General features: G+C 42.7%; 1 protein-coding gene across 2 annotated transcripts in view; it reads left to right on the forward strand.

Moving 5' to 3' along the window:
* GCNT2 (glucosaminyl (N-acetyl) transferase 2 (I blood group)) overlaps positions 1–21,100 on the forward strand; it is a 229,924-nt gene that overhangs the window by 107,534 nt on the left and 101,290 nt on the right. Inside the window, exon 3 of one of the 2 annotated variants that reach the window (XM_086964995.1) lies at positions 6,185–6,915. The exons of the other annotated variant lie outside the window; for it this stretch is intronic. Within the exon in view, the coding sequence (XP_086821121.1) occupies positions 6,185–6,225 (41 nt within the window). The 3' untranslated portion in view covers positions 6,226–6,915. Of the gene's footprint in view, positions 1–6,184; positions 6,916–21,100 lie in introns of those variants that run through there. 2 annotated transcript variants of the gene reach the window in all.

The raw sequence follows: 21,100 nt of genomic DNA on the forward strand, positions 1-21,100 counted from the left end.
AAAGGGCATTCTCGTGGATTAAGTTTCCTGTTACTGCAAATTAAACAATTAAAGTAATGAAAGTTAATACCTGGTAACCACTGTAACACAAGCTACCATCTAGTGGAACAGTACCTCAGGAAATGAAAAGAAATCAGGTGTACTTGCAGAACACTAAAAAATAGGTATGTGTTTAGGCCAAAGCGAAGCTCCACCCAAATCGGACTAGGATAAAACCAGTTAGTACAAGGCACAACTTGAGGGATCAGATCACCAACGATAGGATTAACAGCGTGCCGAACAGGCATCAAAAGAAGAGGCCCTGGTGTAGACATATGAGATAACCACCAGCAAGTTTAGAGTTAACCATTGCAGGTGCACTGACCATAAAACTAAAACCTATGCATGACATAAACTGTACAGCCATGCATTGATTACTTACAAAGACCAAGTAGGAAGGTGCAGCGGTCCAATCACAACCACTTGCACTCTAGAAACCTGCAAGACTGACCGGGTCCTGTTAAATAGTCCAACTACAAAGTGCAACCGTACATGTTGGTTTCCAACTCTTACACATCATTTTAGGACACAGTTCTGTGTCCAAAGTCTGCCAGAATGAATCAGTTTCCGTGACTTCGGACGACAACCCATATCATCCAATCCAAAAACAACTGGGTGCACAGATGAGGGAACATTCCCACATCCACAGAAAGCAGTAGATTCAACTCCTCAAGAAGGACTCTTCAGTGTGTAGGTACATCCAAATGCTGGAATAACAGGCAATATGGGAAATGTAAATGCAGGGCCGGACTGGGAACTAAAACCGGCCCTGGGAAAGTGCTCGGCCGCCCCCCCCCCTTCCCCGCTGGGGGGGTTGAAGGTGCCGCCGAGTGCTTTGCTAGGGCCGGTTTTCGGACGATTTTGTTGCAGTGCCGATTTTGCAGCTATGCTGCAAAAACGGCCCTGTAACAAAATCGGCCCCCATGGGCTCAAAACCGGCCCCCACCCTTGCGGCACACCGGGGGATTGCCCGGTGCCCGCTATGACCAGTCCGGGCCTGTGTAAATGTGGTATACTTGTAAAGCGCACAGCTGCCCATCACCAGGGCGTCCCGGCGCTGTATACCGCTGGGGAACCCGTCCTGGCTTTCCCTGTGAGATGGACCCTCCTGGGCACCCCCAAGGTGAGACCAGGCATCCCCGGCGTTGAAGGGGCCGTTGTGAAGATTAAGCAAGGTATTGCCCAGAGTTGCAGAGTGGAGCCCAAGGTTAGAGTAGGCGCCAAGGCAAGAATTATCGAGTCCACGGACCTTGACCCAAGCCCCTGTCGCATTGGGAATTGAACCCTGGTCCCGGGCCGATCTCAGATTCCGTGTCTGCCGCCTCTAACCACTGAGCCACACTCTCCTAAGTAATAACTTAGACGAGTACTCAATGTGCAATAATCATAGTAAAGTGACATTGTTTATACTACGTAGGGAGCAACAGCTGATCAACTCGGGCCGTTTGAACAAGGCACTATTATTCAAAAAAACAACAGCCTTACCCATAATCGGATGTAAGGTATGAACACATAATGTGAAAATAGCAAACTGTCTCGAAGCGTTCACATGGAGGTTTTTCAGCATAATTGCGAATTGCGTCAAAGGTATGTTGAGACCAGCACCAGAAAGAAGGAAGCACTATATTGAAACGTCAAAACAATACTTCGCACACAACACGGAAGCAGGCTGAACAAGCCACATCACGAGCCCCGTTGTAGCAAAAGGTACAAACTATAACGCGCAGATAACACTAAACTAAAATGATCAGTGGCAAAAAGCCACATGCAATTTCTCGATATCTGTTGGGTAAAAGACAGTAGCAAAAAACACAATTGATGGACAGAATGCAGAACAATGTCTTACATTCACCCCAGTACAAAGATCTTGGCCTAAATCCATCGTTTTTTTGCACTCCACACCACCCTAGGTCAGACAATGGCTATATGCAAATCAGCCTTGACCCTGTGCCTCATGGGAACAGTCCAGCCCGAACTACCAAGCCATGTCTTTTCTAGACCGGAATCAAGCATCCAAGGACCGGTTTCTGGCTATCAGCCTTCTTCAGCCTGGATAGCTTGACTCCAGTGATGTGGAGAGCCTGGGACTCACGTCTGAGCATACCCAGCCCATTCTGGGTGAAAATTGCAAAAAACACAGTTGATGGACAAAAGACAGTAACCACAGAGTAGGCAGTCACCACTGGGGGGGACAGAATTTATTTTTCATTCAGTCTTTATTCGATTCTTATATCGAGCAGAGATAAGAAATACACAATAAGAGATGCAATAAATACTTTACAACCACACATTTCAAATATACAGATATCTTCACATACACAGAAAAGATAAATTCATTCAGTGGCTGAAAGCCATTTTCTTAATCGAACTACCTGCTGGATAAAACTGAATCGCTAAACAGGTGGGCAGAGAGTCTATTTATTGCAAATAAATAATGCCAGTCTGCATTATACAAAGTTCGTTTTTCAGTGTTTTCAAATAACGCTTCTTTGGGGATGTATAATATTTCCAAAAAACAAAGTACAAGGTGCCTTGTTTGCAGCACCCATCACTTGGATACGTAGGGGGGAGGCAGGCCCCTCAACCATTGATCCATCCTTAAAAAAGGCCACCATAAATATATACTACATGTAAGCAGAACCTGGCCAGTACAAGTCTGTGATGTGAGTTATCATCTTAAAATGTGTTTGAATACCTTAACGAGGTATTAAAAACAAAATCATACTGTTGACTTATTGGACTCAACGCCCTCCTTCTAATATACATTTGATTCCCAAATTTGTTTGTGAAAGACCATTACTCGTTCGAGCCTTTTTTAGATGTCATATACCCAATATTAGCAAACAAATTGTATGTTCAACTGAGGCATGGTGTTCTACCCCTTCGAGCTCTTACCAGCAAGTGGTCACCCCTTGCTTTGAAGAACTGCCTAGCCTGCAATTGTGAGACTACTGAGCTTCATGTCTTCTTTTTTTTTGCCCGGCTTATGTCAAACCGAGGAGGTATTGGCTCATACCCCTGTGTAAAAATATGGGCTTTCGTCATTGTATGCAAGCACTTAGAGTGTTAAAGTCTGACACCACAGAATGCATTGCATTTGCCGTCTCACAATTCCTGGCAGCTATGTGGCACAAGCGCAGAAACTTTGCTGAATGAGTATAAGGGTGTATACATATATTCTTGTGCAACGCCCCCGTGGCATATGACTGGAATGACAGCCAAAGGCTTTTTATTGTACTCTTTTTATAATTCTTTTATTCCCATTATTTTAACCGGGTTTTCACATGTATGAATTATGAAAATGTTCTATAAATTATTTTTGTATTAACCAATTTACAATGTCATCTATGTGTACTGTTTTTATATGCTTTTAGTATACTTTTTATGGTATTTTTACCGAAATAGTTTCTTGATGATGATGATTCCCAATTTAGAATAAATACGAATGGACACCGGATCTTCTAGAGTTAAACTGTTACCAACTAATCCCAAACAAATCCGTACATTTTCCTGATTTAATTAAGCCAAGGTAATCATGGGAAAAACAATCCCATATAATTGCTTGGTGGAGGGATTTCTCCTTTTCAGTACACAGCACAGGCACTTTAAATCTGATATGACTTTTACATTTCCAACATGACATCAGAACAGAGTACTGGGTTTGATCTCCCATTCACATCACATCACCCGCAAGCTCAACATAAAAGACTGCATATTCTGATATCATTTATAACTTGCTGTTCAATTCGAAAGAAGGATAGTTTTAAAGTGTTTTTTAAATGTCGGTCACGTTTTTACATTGTGAGTTTTCATTAACTAAACAATAAATTACTTACTTACTCCTTTTCAGTAATTGATCGCAATAACGGACACAATTTAATAATATCCTCTAGGAAATTCATAGCTAGTTCTTGATGACATCTATAGGACGAGCACCCTTAGAGACAACATGTAATCTTCTTAAAGTATTCTTCACTTTCTGAAATGCCTGACAGTCTGTGTATCCCCCCCACAAACCAGCTCCATAGTTGCAGATCGAAAGATATTTACTATTATAAATCAAACACATCGTTTCAAAGGTTTAGAGCCCAATCTAACAGTGAGTTGCAATAAGGCCTCAATTGTTTTAGGGAACTGCTGTCGCTTTCCAGATCTCATGTACACCCAGTTTTCAGTAGTCTAATTGAATGACCAGATATTGACATCTTGTAACTCTGTTAATTTGAACCCCCTCAATTGTGTAAGTGTGTTTTGCTACACCTTGTCAGTGGATCATGGTATACATTTTACTGAAATTTACTTTAAGATCTAAATGTTCCATTAACTGAGTAAATCCATCTAGAAGAATTTGAAGGGCATTAGCTGCCCTTGCCATTAAAATGGCATTGTCTGCATATATTAGAACTGGAATTGGACAGCTACCTACCAAATGCAAATCTTTAAATCAGAGTTTAAAAACGTATCTAAATCATTAATATAAAGTGACTCCCCTTTTAATCCAGAATGGGCTAGTACACTCTCCATCTTTGCCAAAACAGACCCTAGCAGTAGCATTTGAATACTTTTGACTCCAAAGAATGATGATCATTGCATCTGCCCCAAATGGTCTCATGATCTTCCACATTTTAGTAAAGTTAACACCATCAAATGCACTACTAACTTCCATGAAGGCAAGGTGCAGACAGCCTTTCCTAGGCTGTGTATTTCTCAATTAGGAACTTCAGATTTAAACTTTATTATACTGTCCCAAGTCATTTCTTAAAATTCATATTGTATGTCTGATAATATACCATTTTATTCTTCCATTGGTTCCGAACTCTCTAATAAGATTTTACCTAGCAACTTGACAGAAGAAATTTGAGAAGGAAAATAGGTTGGAAAACTTTGGGATCAGTCCTGTTCTCCTTCTTGAAAATAGTCTTTAATGGATTGGGACCTTTTCATAAGTATCTTTCCGCAGTGGCCCTAAGGACTCTGGTAAGAATAGATTCCCACAGGTCAGTGTTACTTTTAAAGACATCCAGTGGGACACAAACTGGCCCAGGCACTTTACCTGAGCAGCTATTTTTTTAATTAAAGCATATACGTCCTTCAGGTCAAATACGAAGGAGGTGTGTTTCACCATTAAGCATATGGCTTTCTTGGATACCTGTTGTCCTGGATCAAATATAATTTTAAAATAACCCATTGATGAGGGGAAACAGACAATCAGGAGTGGGCAAACTGGCTTCCCTAAAGAATGGGGCATTCAGTTTGCCAGGTTACTGCGGGATCTTTACTCTCTCTTGTCTTAACCAGATTATATCAAGCCTCCTTGCTAATTCTAGATTTTCCGATTTGTAGTACCTGTTTGTATCTAAGACAGCAGCTTTGTAGCTCTATTCAATCCATAGATAAAGCAGGCAAGGTAGTCTTCACATTTTTATATTTATGAGTACATAATCAGTGAACACAACCTTAGATGCCCCTACAAAAAGTCTTAATTGAGACACAAATCTAATCAAATGAGGCTTTAAGCATGTTTTTGCTCACATCTTCTTCCAGGCATATCTTAAAATCATTTACATGCGGAATCACTAAAATTGATAAAAATGAAACTAGATAAACCCTCACCCATTTATTCCTTTGCCTGTTATTTCTGGTTCCTCATTATTGTTCACTAGGTAGAAGGATTTAACTGCACTGCAGCCCACACCAAGGCACCACACTATCAGGTTGGGATCACCCTTGCAATTTGCAATTACGAAGAAACCACATATTATATGATCTAAATTGAATTGGATCAGCACAAAAGAATTGGTGCTTGCCTCCCCTCTCCCTGTGAAGATTGGGATGAAAGCCCCTAATGCACCACATTTATTAGCAGAATCGTAAAAAAACATTATTCAATGCATTCCCACACCGATCGTATGCACAATGCCATTGTCACACTCCCCAAATTTCAACCATTCCACATACTTCCTTTGGTGTATTTGTACATACATGAGCATTTAAACCCCCCACCCATTTAGCATATAAATCCTTCTCTTGAGGAAGCATCTTTCTATATATTTTCCAGCATCAGCACAATGTCCAACCTTTTACTTTATGGCTGATTGTTGTAATAGTTGATGATTAACATCTCCTGATCTTGCTCTCTTTACAGGACCAGAAGTTGGTAATATGGTGAGCCCATCTTCGTCCTAAACATCTTCATTGGCATGCTCAGGGAAACTAAAATTGCCAAACCCCTTTTAGCCGGACCAGTTCTAGAAAGCATCACAGGGGCATGGAGGGTCTTATAACCATTAATTATTTTTAACACATAGTTTATTGCATTTTACTGAGCATTCTATAGTACTTATCAGTTTCTTGTGGCAACAGAGAATGAGTCAATTATTACAAACCCTCTGACAGTAACTGATTTGCTTATTGACATTCCTACAGTAGTTTAAAGTTCAGCTTTACTTAATTTACACTGTTCCACATGTGATAGTGTTGTCACTGTGGAGAAGCAATAAACAAAAGGAACCCTAACTAATCTGAACCCCCAACCCTGAACCCCAAACAGTAATTTCTTATCCAGGTCTCTGCGAGTTGTACAAGGCCTAACAGAATAGTTCATTTTGCATAAGTATGTCCACTGGGAGTACTGATTCATCATGTGGTTATGAAGGTAAGAAATGGAGGAGGGTAATCCGTGTGTGTTTCAATCATGTATTATGCAGTATTAGCGATTGTTGTGTATGTAGCACCTGCCCCGGCAACAACTGCTCATTCTGTTCTAGAGTGGTCAAGCCCATGCCAGCATACGGGCAGTTGATGGGGGGCTACCGGTGAGAGCAGGCGTTGAATCCGGTGGTGCCACACCTTCTTGAATTAAAGCGTTTATTACTACATCCAGTGTGCCTTGCATCCTTAATAATTTGGCGACGATCACTGGATTGGCCTCACTGTACGGACCCTCACGTGTGTAGAGTCATTTTGTTTCTCTTTGCTCTTTTATATATTTGGCTTTCTTTGTGGGTAACGGCCCGTCCTGTTTAGCCCACATCTGTTGTTGGTGCTTTTGGTGTACCCTACAGCGGGCTGCTGGAGTTTCAGTATTTCCTTTAGATACTTAAATTTTGGTCAAGTCAGTCTGGCAGTGTTTGAAATCTTACCGGACCCTTACAAAATTATCCGTCCCGTGGATTCTTGTTTTGGATTTCTCGTAGCACAGTGGTCTGGAACGCAGTGAGAAGGCTACGAACACTCTACCCCTCAGCATGTCTTTTCGGCACGTCAATGCGCCGCATTCCATAGTTGCATAAATTACGTGCAACCATCTTGGTACGCTTCTATGTGTTACCAACATTGAGTCTCAAAGAGTTTAAGAGCTTTCACCGCTCATCTTACTCCACCTGGTGTCCGTTTCTTCGACGATTGTGTCGCAATGGATTCCTGATATATACCAGAATCTCATGGTGAGATATTCATTTTGTGAGCAAATTGGAGTACATTTGAAATACTTCTGGAGTGCCAGTACATTTTATACCTGATAGGAAGGAATTACTGCTGACTGCTCAAGGGTGAAGGTTGGACGCTTCTTATTTACTTAGCGAACAATTCGCTTGTCTTCTTTTACTACTTAATTCTGTTTCACACATGAAGTGTAATAGTGCACTTCAAGTACTCAATTTATTTTTGTTGCGGCAATGTGGGCACAGAGCTACATTTAAGCACCACCCCAATGCTTTTAGCCGGTAGGTGGTTCACATTGTATGAAGTGGTCAGAATGGAAGGCATATTTTTTTTAACAATATTGAGACTTTGGATATCGAAGGAAAAATGACAGTTGCGCAGAAAAAAGGGATTTTCTTACATTCTGTGGGTCCTGAGGCACTTAAAGCTTTTAATCAAATGCCCAGGGTTGTTGGGGGTGGTGATGAAAATATGTTTGTTACAGCAATTTCTGATTTTGACTGTTGCTTTTCGCCGAAAGTTTCCATTGGAATTTTAAGGTACACATTTTTTCAGAGAAAGCAAGACCAATGAATCGGTAGAACGTTGTCCTTGGATTGTAAATTTGGAGGGTTACAGGAGGATTTTATCAGGGATCAGTTAGTGATGCATGTGAAAGATCCTGCCATCCAAGAGAGACTGTGGGTGAATGTTGATGCTAACCTTGATTATATTTTAGCCATAGTAAGGAAGGCGGAAATGTCTAGTAGAAGCACTAAAGAAATAAAGAATAAGAATGGTAGCAAAGACAATGGAGCTGTGGCTAAGGTGGGGTGTAGTAGTGTGAAGAGTGAGGGGATACAATAAGTAGAAACCTGTGGACATGAAGGATTGTGTTGTAGACTTTAACTGGGACAAGTCTAGATGTTATAGGTGTGACAGTAAGTTTCATTTCTCTAACAACAAAATTTGCCCTGTTATCAAGCAAAGGTGTGCTGCTTGTGGTGTCATTGGACCCTTTGCGAAGGTGTGCTAGAAAGGCAAAAACAATACTCAAGTGTGTAGAAGATGGTGATTATAGCGAGGGAGATCTTGAGAACCAAGGCACAGGTGAAAACAGTTCATTTATGCTAAACAATAAAGATGATTCACTGTTTTGAATATTGAAAATGTTATGATTTAAAAAAGCCTATTTGTGGCATGACTATTGGGAGAATAGAGATTCAAATTTATACTGACGCTGGGTCTCCCTACTCAATAGTTAACGAGAATGTGTGGACATCCAAGTTTGTAGTAAGGTTGGGAGCCAAATTAGAGTTACCAGATATTAATCCAGAGGGGTATTCTGGTGAAAGAATAGACATAATTAGTTTCTGTACACTTGTTTTTAGGTTTAAGAACCACAAATGTGTGGCTAAATTATATGTGTCCAAACAGGGACTTTCAGTTTTGGGTTGGTTCGAGCAAGGTAAACTCGACATTATAACGAAAGCCAAACAGTCCCGACCCTGTCATGGTGATTGGTGAGTACAATGGATGTGGTAGAGAGATGCTAAATAAGTTTCCAGAGGTTTTGAGATGTCATTGGGGAACTAGTCAATTTTAAACAAGGTATATTCTTTAAAAAAAATGCATGTCCTAAAATTCATAAAGCAATGAACATTCCTATAGTGGTGAGGAATGAGGTGGAAAAGGAGCTTAGAAAATTGGCTGAGGAAGACATCATTGAGAAAATTGAATCTTCAGAGTGGGTGTCTCCCATTGTAGTCGCAAGGCGAACTAATGGCAATATAATATTGTGCATCGACCTGCACCACCTTAACAATAACATTGTCATTGATCAATTTCCTTTACCACGTATCACTGAAATGTTGACTGGTGGGCAAAGCCACATTCTTCCCTTGCATTGATCTGTCTGCTCCCTACCATCAGATCGTACTGCACAATAGTTGCAAAAGTTATACTGTTTTCATCACACCGTTTGGCTGTTATCAATTTAAGAGAATTCCATTTGCACTCTCCTCGGAAGCTGCGTTATTTCAATGTATTATGCATGATCTGGTGGGGATTGAAGAAATGCTGTTTGCTTCTAAGGATGATATTCTTGTTTTTCGTAGCAACAGAGCAGAGCATGATGCCACTTTGGAGAAAGTTTTGGAAACGTTGTGTGATAATGGATTAACTGTGAAAAAAACGAAATGCAAATTTGCTGTCACTTCAGTTACATATTTGAGACATATACTTTGTGAGGAAGGAATCAAACCTGAACTGATCTTGTTGAGGCCATTCGCTTAGCACCGTCCCAGAGTTCCAAGGAAGATGTGAGGTCATTCTTGGGTTTAACTGAATTTTACACCAAGTACATACATATTTTTTCCTGCAAATCTTTCTATATTAGGCAATTATTAAAAACAAACAACAGGTTTGTGTGGGACATGGGTGTGAAAAGGAGTTCCAGAATGTGAAGTTCGCAATAGCTGGAGTGGCCTCTTTGAGTGGATTTGATACTCAGCTCACTTGTGTTGTCACGATGGATGCCTGTTCCAAAGATTTTGGAGCTGTGCTGGCACAAAAACTTGAAAATGATGGTGAGTCCCTCATAGCGTATGCTTCAAGGGCATTGTCTCCTACTGAGGAGAAGTACACTGCCATTGAGAGGGAGACTTTGGCTTACGTTTGGGCTCTGGAGCATTTTAGGCCTTTTCTGTGGGGCAAACTGTGTAAAATTAGAAGATAATCTTAGTTCTTACTGGGGTATCCTCATCAAAGTCATAAGCAACCCACCCATCTCCCCAGGCAAATGAAATTATTTCATTGTTAAATGTTATCCTGGTGCTCTGATCTTCAGGGTTACGTAAAGAACAACTGACCTAACTGTCACCCCTGAGGCATGATGGGAGGCTAGGGGTCATGGCTGCCTTGAAGGCACAGTGTCCGTTTTTGTGTGAAAATGCTTTCTTTTTCTATGCTATTGGTTGAGAATGCAGCCTGTAGGCTAAAAATGTCTGCTTTATTTGCAGTTTTTTCTTCATGAATTTTAATCATTAAAAACATAGTTCAAGTGCTACTTGGCCTCCTGTGTTTCAGGCGGTCCCCCATCGGCCTACAACAACTTCTGGACAAAACCAATGCGTTTTCCAAAACCAACTCACTAACAATCAACTTGAACAAAACAAAAGTCATGACAACGAACTACCACAAAAAATGGAAATTTGCATGGTTCCTGGACGGACAGAGGCTAGACCAGGTAGCCTCTTACAAATACCTAGGTGTCATAATAGATGGCAATGGCACTTTCAAACATCAACTAGAGGCCATCCGTTGGAATGGCACGACCTTCCATCTATCGATAAAGCCTTTGCAGAAAGCTCTCCCCGACCGGTCACTAGGGCCTCTCCTACAGGACTAAGAGCTCGCTTACAGCCCATGCACGGCAGTGAATCCATGCGAGGCAAAGATGGAACAACACTAGACAATACCATCAGTCGAACATACATGGCAATATTTCACCTCCCCATCAACTCATCGCCCTCACAAATCCGCCTCGAATTCGGACTGCAGTAACAAGCGGTGGAGAGAAGAGGCACATACATAAAAAGCTGGCAGAAAATCAGAGACGCCGAACGCGGATCTTTAAATGCCCTCCTCTGGACCGAACTGTCCGTCAGAGATAACTCCCCTGCAAGGACCTATTTAACGGAATCACTCGAGCCCTTAGGATTAACAAACTTATGGGAGTCGTCAACTGACCCTGGCACCTTCAAAAAAGTGGTGTCGAAAGTCACTAAGATGGTCTCATTGAGGATAAAGCTACCCTAGCCAAGAGAGAGCATGGATGGGTCGTGTTGAAAGGTTACAGCGCTCTAAAACCACAAGAGCCTCACACAGAAGACAAAAACAAGTTCCTCAACATGCGCCTCGGCAACATACCTATAGCACCCCATCTTGAATCATGGAAAAGGGAAAACTCCGCAAATCAATGCCGTCTCTGTCTTTCTGGGAAAGAGGATCACATACACATTATCTGCATCTGCACAAACCTCTTGGACATAAGGCGCTCTCTGCTTCGGGCCCTATGGAACCAGAAGGGCATAACAAGCTGCAGGCAGCTGTGATGCTTTGTTTTAATCCAGAAGAAACTCCGCTAAATTGCAGAACAACAAAATTCTTCGACATAGTGACCACTAGACTAAATGAAACATCCAGAGGGTTTACTCAAAGCACTAGCCAAACAAGAACAGTGTAAACCTCCCTGGCTACCCTCGCCTCCGAAATCTGCAAGTACCATGGCCACGTAAACCCCGAAGGTCCTTACGTAACCCAAACTGAGACTTTTACGATCTTAAATACTTGAGCCACAGCTCCTTTTATGTTTTATAAGTAGCTAGTGATTTAAAATTGTGAGTTTTTATTAACTGTACAATAAACAAAATCTAAATCCTGTGTTTTTATATATTTGCAAATGCAGTTTTTTATCTGTTATTACATTGCTTAACCTCCTAGATGGGAGCTGCACTGGTATGAGAAAAAATTATATATGTATGTATGTATATATCAAAGTCCACAGTTACCCAAAGGTTTGGGGGCACTCTCCCAACAGCGTGTTCAATTTTTAGGCAAGAAACAGGAGCATTCAGCGTCAGCAGCGCCTGACGCGTTTCGGGCTACGCCCTTCCTCTGAGGCTTGCTGCTTCACTCAATAACTGTCAGCACAAGGACTCCAGGTATACTCCCACATTTATTCAAATGTTATACACTCAGGTGAGTATGGTTATCTCAAAGCTTTCTGGGACAGGTAGTCCTTAACATCAACACCCCAGTGGGCTGCCAGCAGTCATTGAGTCAAATATGATTAAAATCACGAGTGCTTCTGTTCAGTTCTCACCCATGTAGATATGCGCCAGTTGTATCTGCAGCGTCGATCATAGACCGGCCGCGGAGCTGTCAGATTCCACAGCGGTGCACCCCACGGCCGGGTTGGCCGTTATTATATCAAAGTCCACAGTTACCCAAAGGTTTGGGGGCACTCTCCCAACAGCGTGTTCAATTTTTAGGCAAGAAACAGGAGCATTCAGCGTCAGCAGCGCCTGACGCGTTTCGGGCTACGCCCTTCCTCTGAGGCTTGCTGCTTCACTCAATAACTGCCAGCACAAGGACTCCAGGTATACTCCCACATTTATTCAAATGTTATACACTCAGGTGAGTATGGTTATCTCAAAGCTTTCTGGGACAGGTAGTCCTTAACATCAACACCCCAGTGGGCTGCCAGCAGTCATTGAGTCAAATATGATTAAAATCACGAGTGCTTCTGTTCAGTTCTCACCCATGTAGATATGCGCCAGTTGTATCTGCAGCGTCGATCATAGACCGGCCGCGGAGCTGTCAGATTCCACAGCGGTGCACCCCACGGCCGGGTTGGCCGTTATTATATCAAAGTCCACAGTTACCCAAAGGTTTGGGGGCACTCTCCCAACAGCGTGTTCAATTTTTAGGCAAGAAACAGGAGCATTCAGCGTCAGCAGCGCCTGACGCGTTTCGGGCTACGCCCTTCCTCTGAGGCTTGCTGCTTCACTCAATAACTGCCAGCACAAGGACTCCAGGTATACTCCCACATTTATTCAAATGTTATACACTCAGGTGAGTATGGTTATCTCAAAGCTTTCTGGGACAGGTAGTCCTTAACATCAACACCCCAGTGGGCTGCCAGCAGTCATTGAGTCAAATATGATTAAAATCACGAGTGCTTCTGTTCAGTTCTCACCCATGTAGATATGCGCCAGTTGTATCTGCAGCGTCGATCATAGACCGGCCGCGGAGCTGTCAGATTCCACAGCGGTGCACCCCACGGCCGGGTTGGCCGTTATTATATCAAAGTCCACAGTTACCCAAAGGTTTGGGGGCACTCTCCCAACAGCGTGTTCAATTTTTAGGCAAGAAACAGGAGCATTCAGCGTCAGCAGCGCCTGACGCGTTTCGGGCTACGCCCTTCCTCTGAGGCTTGCTGCTTCACTCAATAACTGCCAGCACAAGGACTCCAGGTATACTCCCACATTTATTCAAATGTTATACACTCAGGTGAGTATGGTTATCTCAAAGCTTTCTGGGACAGGTAGTCCTTAACATCAACACCCCAGTGGGCTGCCAGCAGTCATTGAGTCAAATATGATTAAAATCACGAGTGCTTCTGTTCAGTTCTCACCCATGTAGATATGCGCCAGTTGTATCTGCAGCGTCGATCATAGACCGGCCGCGGAGCTGTCAGATTCCACAGCGGTGCACCCCACGGCCGGGTTGGCCGTTATTATATCAAAGTCCACAGTTACCCAAAGGTTTGGGGGCACTCTCCCAACAGCGTGTTCAATTTTTAGGCAAGAAACAGGAGCATTCAGCGTCAGCAGCGCCTGACGCGTTTCGGGCTACGCCCTTCCTCTGAGGCTTGCTGCTTCACTCAATAACTGCCAGCACAAGGACTCCAGGTATACTCCCACATTTATTCAAATGTTATACACTCAGGTGAGTATGGTTATCTCAAAGCTTTCTGGGACAGGTAGTCCTTAACATCAACACCCCAGTGGGCTGCCAGCAGTCATTGAGTCAAATATGATTAAAATCACGAGTGCTTCTGTTCAGTTCTCACCCATGTAGATATGCGCCAGTTGTATCTGCAGCGTCGATCATAGACCGGCCGCGGAGCTGTCAGATTCCACAGCGGTGCACCCCACGGCCGGGTTGGCCGTTATTATATCAAAGTCCACAGTTACCCAAAGGTTTGGGGGCACTCTCCCAACAGCGTGTTCAATTTTTAGGCAAGAAACAGGAGCATTCAGCGTCAGCAGCGCCTGACGCGTTTCGGGCTACGCCCTTCCTCTGAGGCTTGCTGCTTCACTCAATAACTGCCAGCACAAGGACTCCAGGTATACTCCCACATTTATTCAAATGTTATACACTCAGGTGAGTATGGTTATCTCAAAGCTTTCTGGGACAGGTAGTCCTTAACATCAACACCCCAGTGGGCTGCCAGCAGTCATTGAGTCAAATATGATTAAAATCACGAGTGCTTCTGTTCAGTTCTCACCCATGTAGATATGCGCCAGTTGTATCTGCAGCGTCGATCATAGACCGGCCGCGGAGCTGTCAGATTCCACAGCGGTGCACCCCACGGCCGGGTTGGCCGTTATTATATCAAAGTCCACAGTTACCCAAAGGTTTGGGGGCACTCTCCCAACAGCGTGTTCAATTTTTAGGCAAGAAACAGGAGCATTCAGCGTCAGCAGCGCCTGACGCGTTTCGGGCTACGCCCTTCCTCTGAGGCTTGCTGCTTCACTCAATAACTGCCAGCACAAGGACTCCAGGTATACTCCCACATTTATTCAAATGTTATACACTCAGGTGAGTATGGTTATCTCAAAGCTTTCTGGGACAGGTAGTCCTTAACATCAACACCCCAGTGGGCTGCCAGCAGTCATTGAGTCAAATATGATTAAAATCACGAGTGCTTCTGTTCAGTTCTCACCCATGTAGATATGCGCCAGTTGTATCTGCAGCGTCGATCATAGACCGGCCGCGGAGCTGTCAGATTCCACAGCGGTGCACCCCACGGCCGGGTTGGCCGTTATTATATCAAAGTCCACAGTTACCCAAAGGTTTGGGGGCACTCTCCCAACAGCGTGTTCAATTTTTAGGCAAGAAACAGGAGCATTCAGCGTCAGCAGCGCCTGACGCGTTTCGGGCTACGCCCTTCCTCTGAGGCTTGCTGCTTCACTCAATAACTGCCAGCACAAGGACTCCAGGTATACTCCCACATTTATTCAAATGTTATACACTCAGGTGAGTATGGTTATCTCAAAGCTTTCTGGGACAGGTAGTCCTTAACATCAACACCCCAGTGGGCTGCCAGCAGTCATTGAGTCAAATATGATTAAAATCACGAGTGCTTCTGTTCAGTTCTCACCCATGTAGATATGCGCCAGTTGTATCTGCAGCGTCGATCATAGACCGGCCGCGGAGCTGTCAGATTCCACAGCGGTGCACCCCACGGCCGGGTTGGCCGTTATTATATCAAAGTCCACAGTTACCCAAAGGTTTGGGGGCACTCTCCCAACAGCGTGTTCAATTTTTAGGCAAGAAACAGGAGCATTCAGCGTCAGCAGCGCCTGACGCGTTTCGGGCTACGCCCTTCCTCTGAGGCTTGCTGCTTCACTCAATAACTGCCAGCACAAGGACTCCAGGTATACTCCCACATTTATTCAAATGTTATACACTCAGGTGAGTATGGTTATCTCAAAGCTTTCTGGGACAGGTAGTCCTTAACATCAACACCCCAGTGGGCTGCCAGCAGTCATTGAGTCAAATATGATTAAAATCACAAGTGCTTCTGTTCAGTTCTCACCCATGTAGATATGCGCCAGTTGTATCTGCAGCGTCGATCATAGACCGGCCGCGGAGCTGTCAGATTCCACAGCGGTGCACCCCACGGCCGGGTTGGCCGTTATTATATCAAAGTCCACAGTTACCCAAAGGTTTGGGGGCACTCTCCCAACAGCGTGTTCAATTTTTAGGCAAACCTTTGGGTAACTGTGGACTTTGATGTATGTATATATATATATATATATATCTTTCATATATATATATCTTTCATATATATTTTTTATTATTTCCGGGGTCTCCACACATGGGCGGGAACATTCAGTGTTTATGACTTTAATGAGGATACCCCTGGAAGAGAACTAGGATTACAGGTAAGTAACTTATCCTTCCAGTCTCTGAAATTGAATCTCTTAGCTACTATTGACTTCGGCAGTGTGGGTGCATTGGCACACAGTGCGCGCGTTCCCCCAAGAACAGTTCGGACAGGCCCTGTGGGGCTACCTTGGTCTTCAGGCATCCCCAGCGCACTTAGGGCGGAATTTGCAAATAAAACAGGTGATGGACCGAATATGGATCAATGTCACACACTCACCCCAGTCCAAAGATCTGGGCCCAAATCCATCGTTTTTTTGCACTCCACACCACCCTGGGCTAGACAATGGCGATATGCAAATCAGCTCTGACCCTGTGCCCCATGGGAACAGTCCAGTCCGTGGTTGGGCCCAGATCTTTGGACTGAGGTGAGTGTGTGACATTGATCCACATTCGGTCCATCACCTGTTGTGTTTGCATATTCCGCCCTAAGTGCGCTGGGGATGCCCAGACGTGGGTCCCAGGCACTCCACACCACTGGAGTCAAGCTAGCCGGGCTGATGAGAGGTGTTAACTCGAAACCGGTCCGCTCCTCGGATGCTTGATTCCGTTCTGGGAAGGACATGGCTTTTGTAGTTCGGACTGGACTGTTCCCATGGGGCACAGGGTCAGAGCTGATTTGCATATCGCCATTGTCTAACCCAGGGTGGTGTGGAGTGCAAAAAAACGATGGATTTGGGCCCAGATCTTTGGACTGGGGTGAGTGTGTGACATTGATCCACATTCGGTCCATCACCTTTTGTGTTTGCAACATATTGAGAAAGCCACACAACAGGAGTTTTTGGAGTTGAACGTTAGCTTAATAAGAAGTGTCCTCCTTTTGTGGAAATGTGCCTTTTTAGGGGTACCTCTAATAAAAGAGAGGGACCCAGGACACCAAAGGGGTAGGGTTCCGAAAGACAATATGTCACAAAATGAGGTCCCCTTTGGACAGATTCTAAGCAGACAAAAAACTTGCAACTTTAACACACATTAGTCAGTTCACACTTTCAATTTCGAGCAGCAATCAAAATGATGTAAAAATAGTCAAAAATCATACAGAAGTACACAATTTATTAAAAGATTCACAATAAAAATGATAAATAATATATCCAGAGCTAATACATGCAAATAATAATCATAGAGTGGGAACAGAACAACACATTGGTTAAAAAATATATAATGGGATACTGTAAGCTGACTTATGTAAATCATCCTCCAATCTAGTATAAATATCTTTGGTTTGTAGATGTTGTATAGTCCAATGATTTTAGTGTATCCCAATACACAAGGGCATCGACGCGTTTCGGTTTTGGCCACTTGATTTTACAGGCCAACACCTTCATCAGGATAAAATTATAAACATTCCCACAATATAAGGAAAATCTGCTAAAATATAAAATGTACATTATCAGACAAATGATCATTAAAAAGTATTATTATTAACTACCTATTACACCATCAACAGTTTGCTACTTGTTTAGAAACACACAATTATACTTGCAACAAACTCATTTACACATTGATCCCAAAACTTTGTTGTTCATGGGAAGATAAAAAGTGAATTTCAACACATTGGCTTAAACTGTAGGATGATGTAAAGATATTGTCCAGTTTTAAGCATATCAGTGATGTATAGGGTTGTGAATAAACTCATATACATATGTAAACAAGAATACAATTTTTCTTAAATCGCACAATCACTCATACAATACTTCTTAGCTGTACCTCTGCATTTCATAATGTAGGTCTTGCCAATATTGACATTCAATACAATCAAAAAAATGCCAATGCTGCCTCTCTGAATGACCTACCTGTTCTCACCTATGAAAAGAACACTAAGTGAGAATACCTTTGTTTTTTTTATAAATCCTTCTTTTTATTTTATTTTACTTCATTCAACTATTTTGGTCGTTTATTTACCAAAATCTTTTACATTTCAAAAGAAAACATATATCAGACAATACATGAAAAACCATTTTATACATTAAAACAACCCCTTCATGTCATTCATACTCACTATCACTACAGATCTGTCAGACACTCTCCAAACATACTCTGAATCACACCACTCTTATTTACAATAATATTTCAGAAAATAAATTTTCACATAGCCATAGGAAATAATATACACATAAATCAGTATTTTACAAATTTCATTTTTGCTATATTCTTATGGCTGTAAAACAACAAGGTCTACGCATTTCGAACTCTCCTTAATGTGGAGTGCTCATCAGGACCACATACTCTCCAATTAAGGGAAATTCAATTTCACTGGTCAGCAGAACCGCGGCGCGGGACCACTGCTCACGTGCTGCTTTGGCTCACAATCTGCCCTAGTGGGTTTCTTTCTTCGGCAGATGTGGGCTTGAATGGGGTTGATTATTAGGCACACCTTAGTTCTGTCACAGTTCCTTATTTCGCCGGCTCCTTTCAATCAATGGCAGCCCATCTCTCAAAACATTCAGGCCCAAATTGTTCATACAGTTAAAGCAGGTAAGTAATCACAGCAAACCCAATGGAGTACGGGACCTAAGAACTGCATCTTCACCATACAGTAGACAGGGGATGGCCAATCTGGGGGAGATCCTTACAAGATTAAGTTAAAACAGAAACCAGACTGTTGATATACAATGTAAACAAGAAGGGCACGAGAATGCAACCCTGTCTGACCCCTCTTTCAAGGTCGAATGTGTGAGTGCATTCAACTCTAGTGCCATGCCGCACTCTTGCCCTGCCTCCTGCATACATATCTTTAAGATGTGATATTATTAGTGGCTCTACCCCAATCACAGAAAGGATCTCCCGCAGTTTGTCATGGAGAGCACAGTCAAAAAGCACTTGACAAGTTAACAAGCGCTAAAAACAACTGTTCCTTTTCAATTAGGTACATTTGTCAATTACCATGTTAAGATTTAAACCTTATTCTATTGTCCCCATTCCTCTGCTAAAACTATATTGCAGGTCTTAAAGTACATCATTATCCTCAGCCCATGTTTCTAGTTTATTCAACTCTCCTGATCACTTTAACCAAGGAGTCGAGTAGGTAAATAGGACAGTAACATCTGGGTTAGATCGATCGCCTTTCTTGAAGATGGGTACTATTACAGACTCTGACCATGTCTCCAAACTACCCGAACGACAGCAAGCCCCCAAAACTCTGGCCAAAATAGGGCTCCTCAAGGATATATTAGCTTTGAAAATCTCAACTGGAATACCACCCCGGCCATGGGCTTTACTACCCCTGGAGTGCCAGAATGATTTCATGCTAGGTCGAGCAACTGAAGGCTCAAACCTGGCTCGAGCCATATGCCGGTCTCTGGATCATCTTGAGGTTCTCTTGGACCCTCAAACTTAAAGCAAACTGAAACTGAGCTTTCATGTGTCCTTTACCTGCCATTCATGGTATAAACGAATGCACAAAGAACTAATAAAAACAAAGCAGCTACCTTTAATGCGAAAAAGAAGACTGAAAGGGATACCCTTACAGAGCCGGCTTTAGGGCAGTGCGACTGGGAGCTGACCTGTGGAGGGGGTGCTGTGACCTCAGGGAGGCGCTGTGCTTAACAATATCTTATATTAGGAGAGATGAGGGGCACCTTTTGCAGGTGGTAGTGAAAGAATCTGAGGGGAGGGGGGCCATTGGACGTGGGGGCACCAATGCTAAAGCCGGCCGTGTACCCATCTGGTAGCTGAATTGAACAATGTGAAATCTGAAAACCTGGGATCAATACCAGCTGCACTGCTTGACCAAACTGTGTGATTCTAAACAAGAATGTTATTTCACTAAACCTCCTTTGTCTTCACTATCGTGTATGAAAGCACATTTAAGTGCGTGAGTTTGCGGTGTACGCTGTACAAAAATCTATTGTTTTTGATTTAATAGACTATAATGTTGGTCAATGCATATTAAGAATTTAGGCCACATATAGGATATACATGACACCTGACGTGCCTCTATTTCACTAGTCACATTGTTGCCATGGTGGGGTGTAAGGGCATGAATGTTTTCAAATTCATTAAAAAAATAATCAATTTTTTAATGAATGCTTCTCAGTGCAGTGATAAAATCTGATACACTAAGGTAAAATGCTTCCACGTGTTAAAGAAGCACATGAGAACTGTCACTTGATTTACATGCCAAATATTTTCTAGGCTCAGCTCCTGCAAGGGCTCTTAAGGCCATACCAGACCCTTTGGCTCCTCCACCTCTCCCTGTTCTGTGAAGCCAAGGGAGGTGCAAAAAGTGAATAAAGAAACAAGTCTTCTGCCAGGGTTGCTGCTATCTGAAAAAAATGTAAATATGTGCACTTGGTTAATCAGTAACCCTAAAGGTTGTCTGGCAGCCAGTAAAAGGCTTTAATTGATGGATTCATTTGAGACTTTATAGTGAGAAATATATATTGTTTGGAGAGGTAATGTAAGGGTGTTATCAGCTCAGTTCTGAAGTGTGTTCTTCCAATGGAAACTAATAATTTATAACTAAACAAATGGAAACATATGGTTTTATTTGATGAGTAATTTGAGTCTCTATGGTAACAAAGTTATATTCTTTTTGATAGGTGATGTAATGGTGTTAGCAGCTGAGGTCGGAAATGTGTCCTTCTACTGGAACCTTATTATAAAAGAATGGTCTGTACTAGGTATAGTCTTAGTGTGTATTAGTAAAAATATATATTTTAAATTCACTCGTTTTATCTTAAACATAACGGCTCTTAATCCGAGTTTGTCACAATGAAGGTAGTTTTTATTGCACCTGATAAATAACAATACCCAAAGGTATGCTATCTATTGGGTGCGGTAAATAGCACCTACGACGAGTTTTTGTGGATTACCATGCAGATTGTTTTGAGTAGCACACCAAAATCTGCATAGTATGTCAAAAACCCTAAACCTTTTCCCTCCTAAATTCCAGTAGGTT

The sequence above is a fragment of the Lissotriton vulgaris genome, chromosome 4_1 (genome assembly GCF_964263255.1).
Source record: "Lissotriton vulgaris chromosome 4_1, aLisVul1.2, whole genome shotgun sequence".
Taxonomy (NCBI): Eukaryota; Metazoa; Chordata; class Amphibia; order Caudata; family Salamandridae; genus Lissotriton; species Lissotriton vulgaris.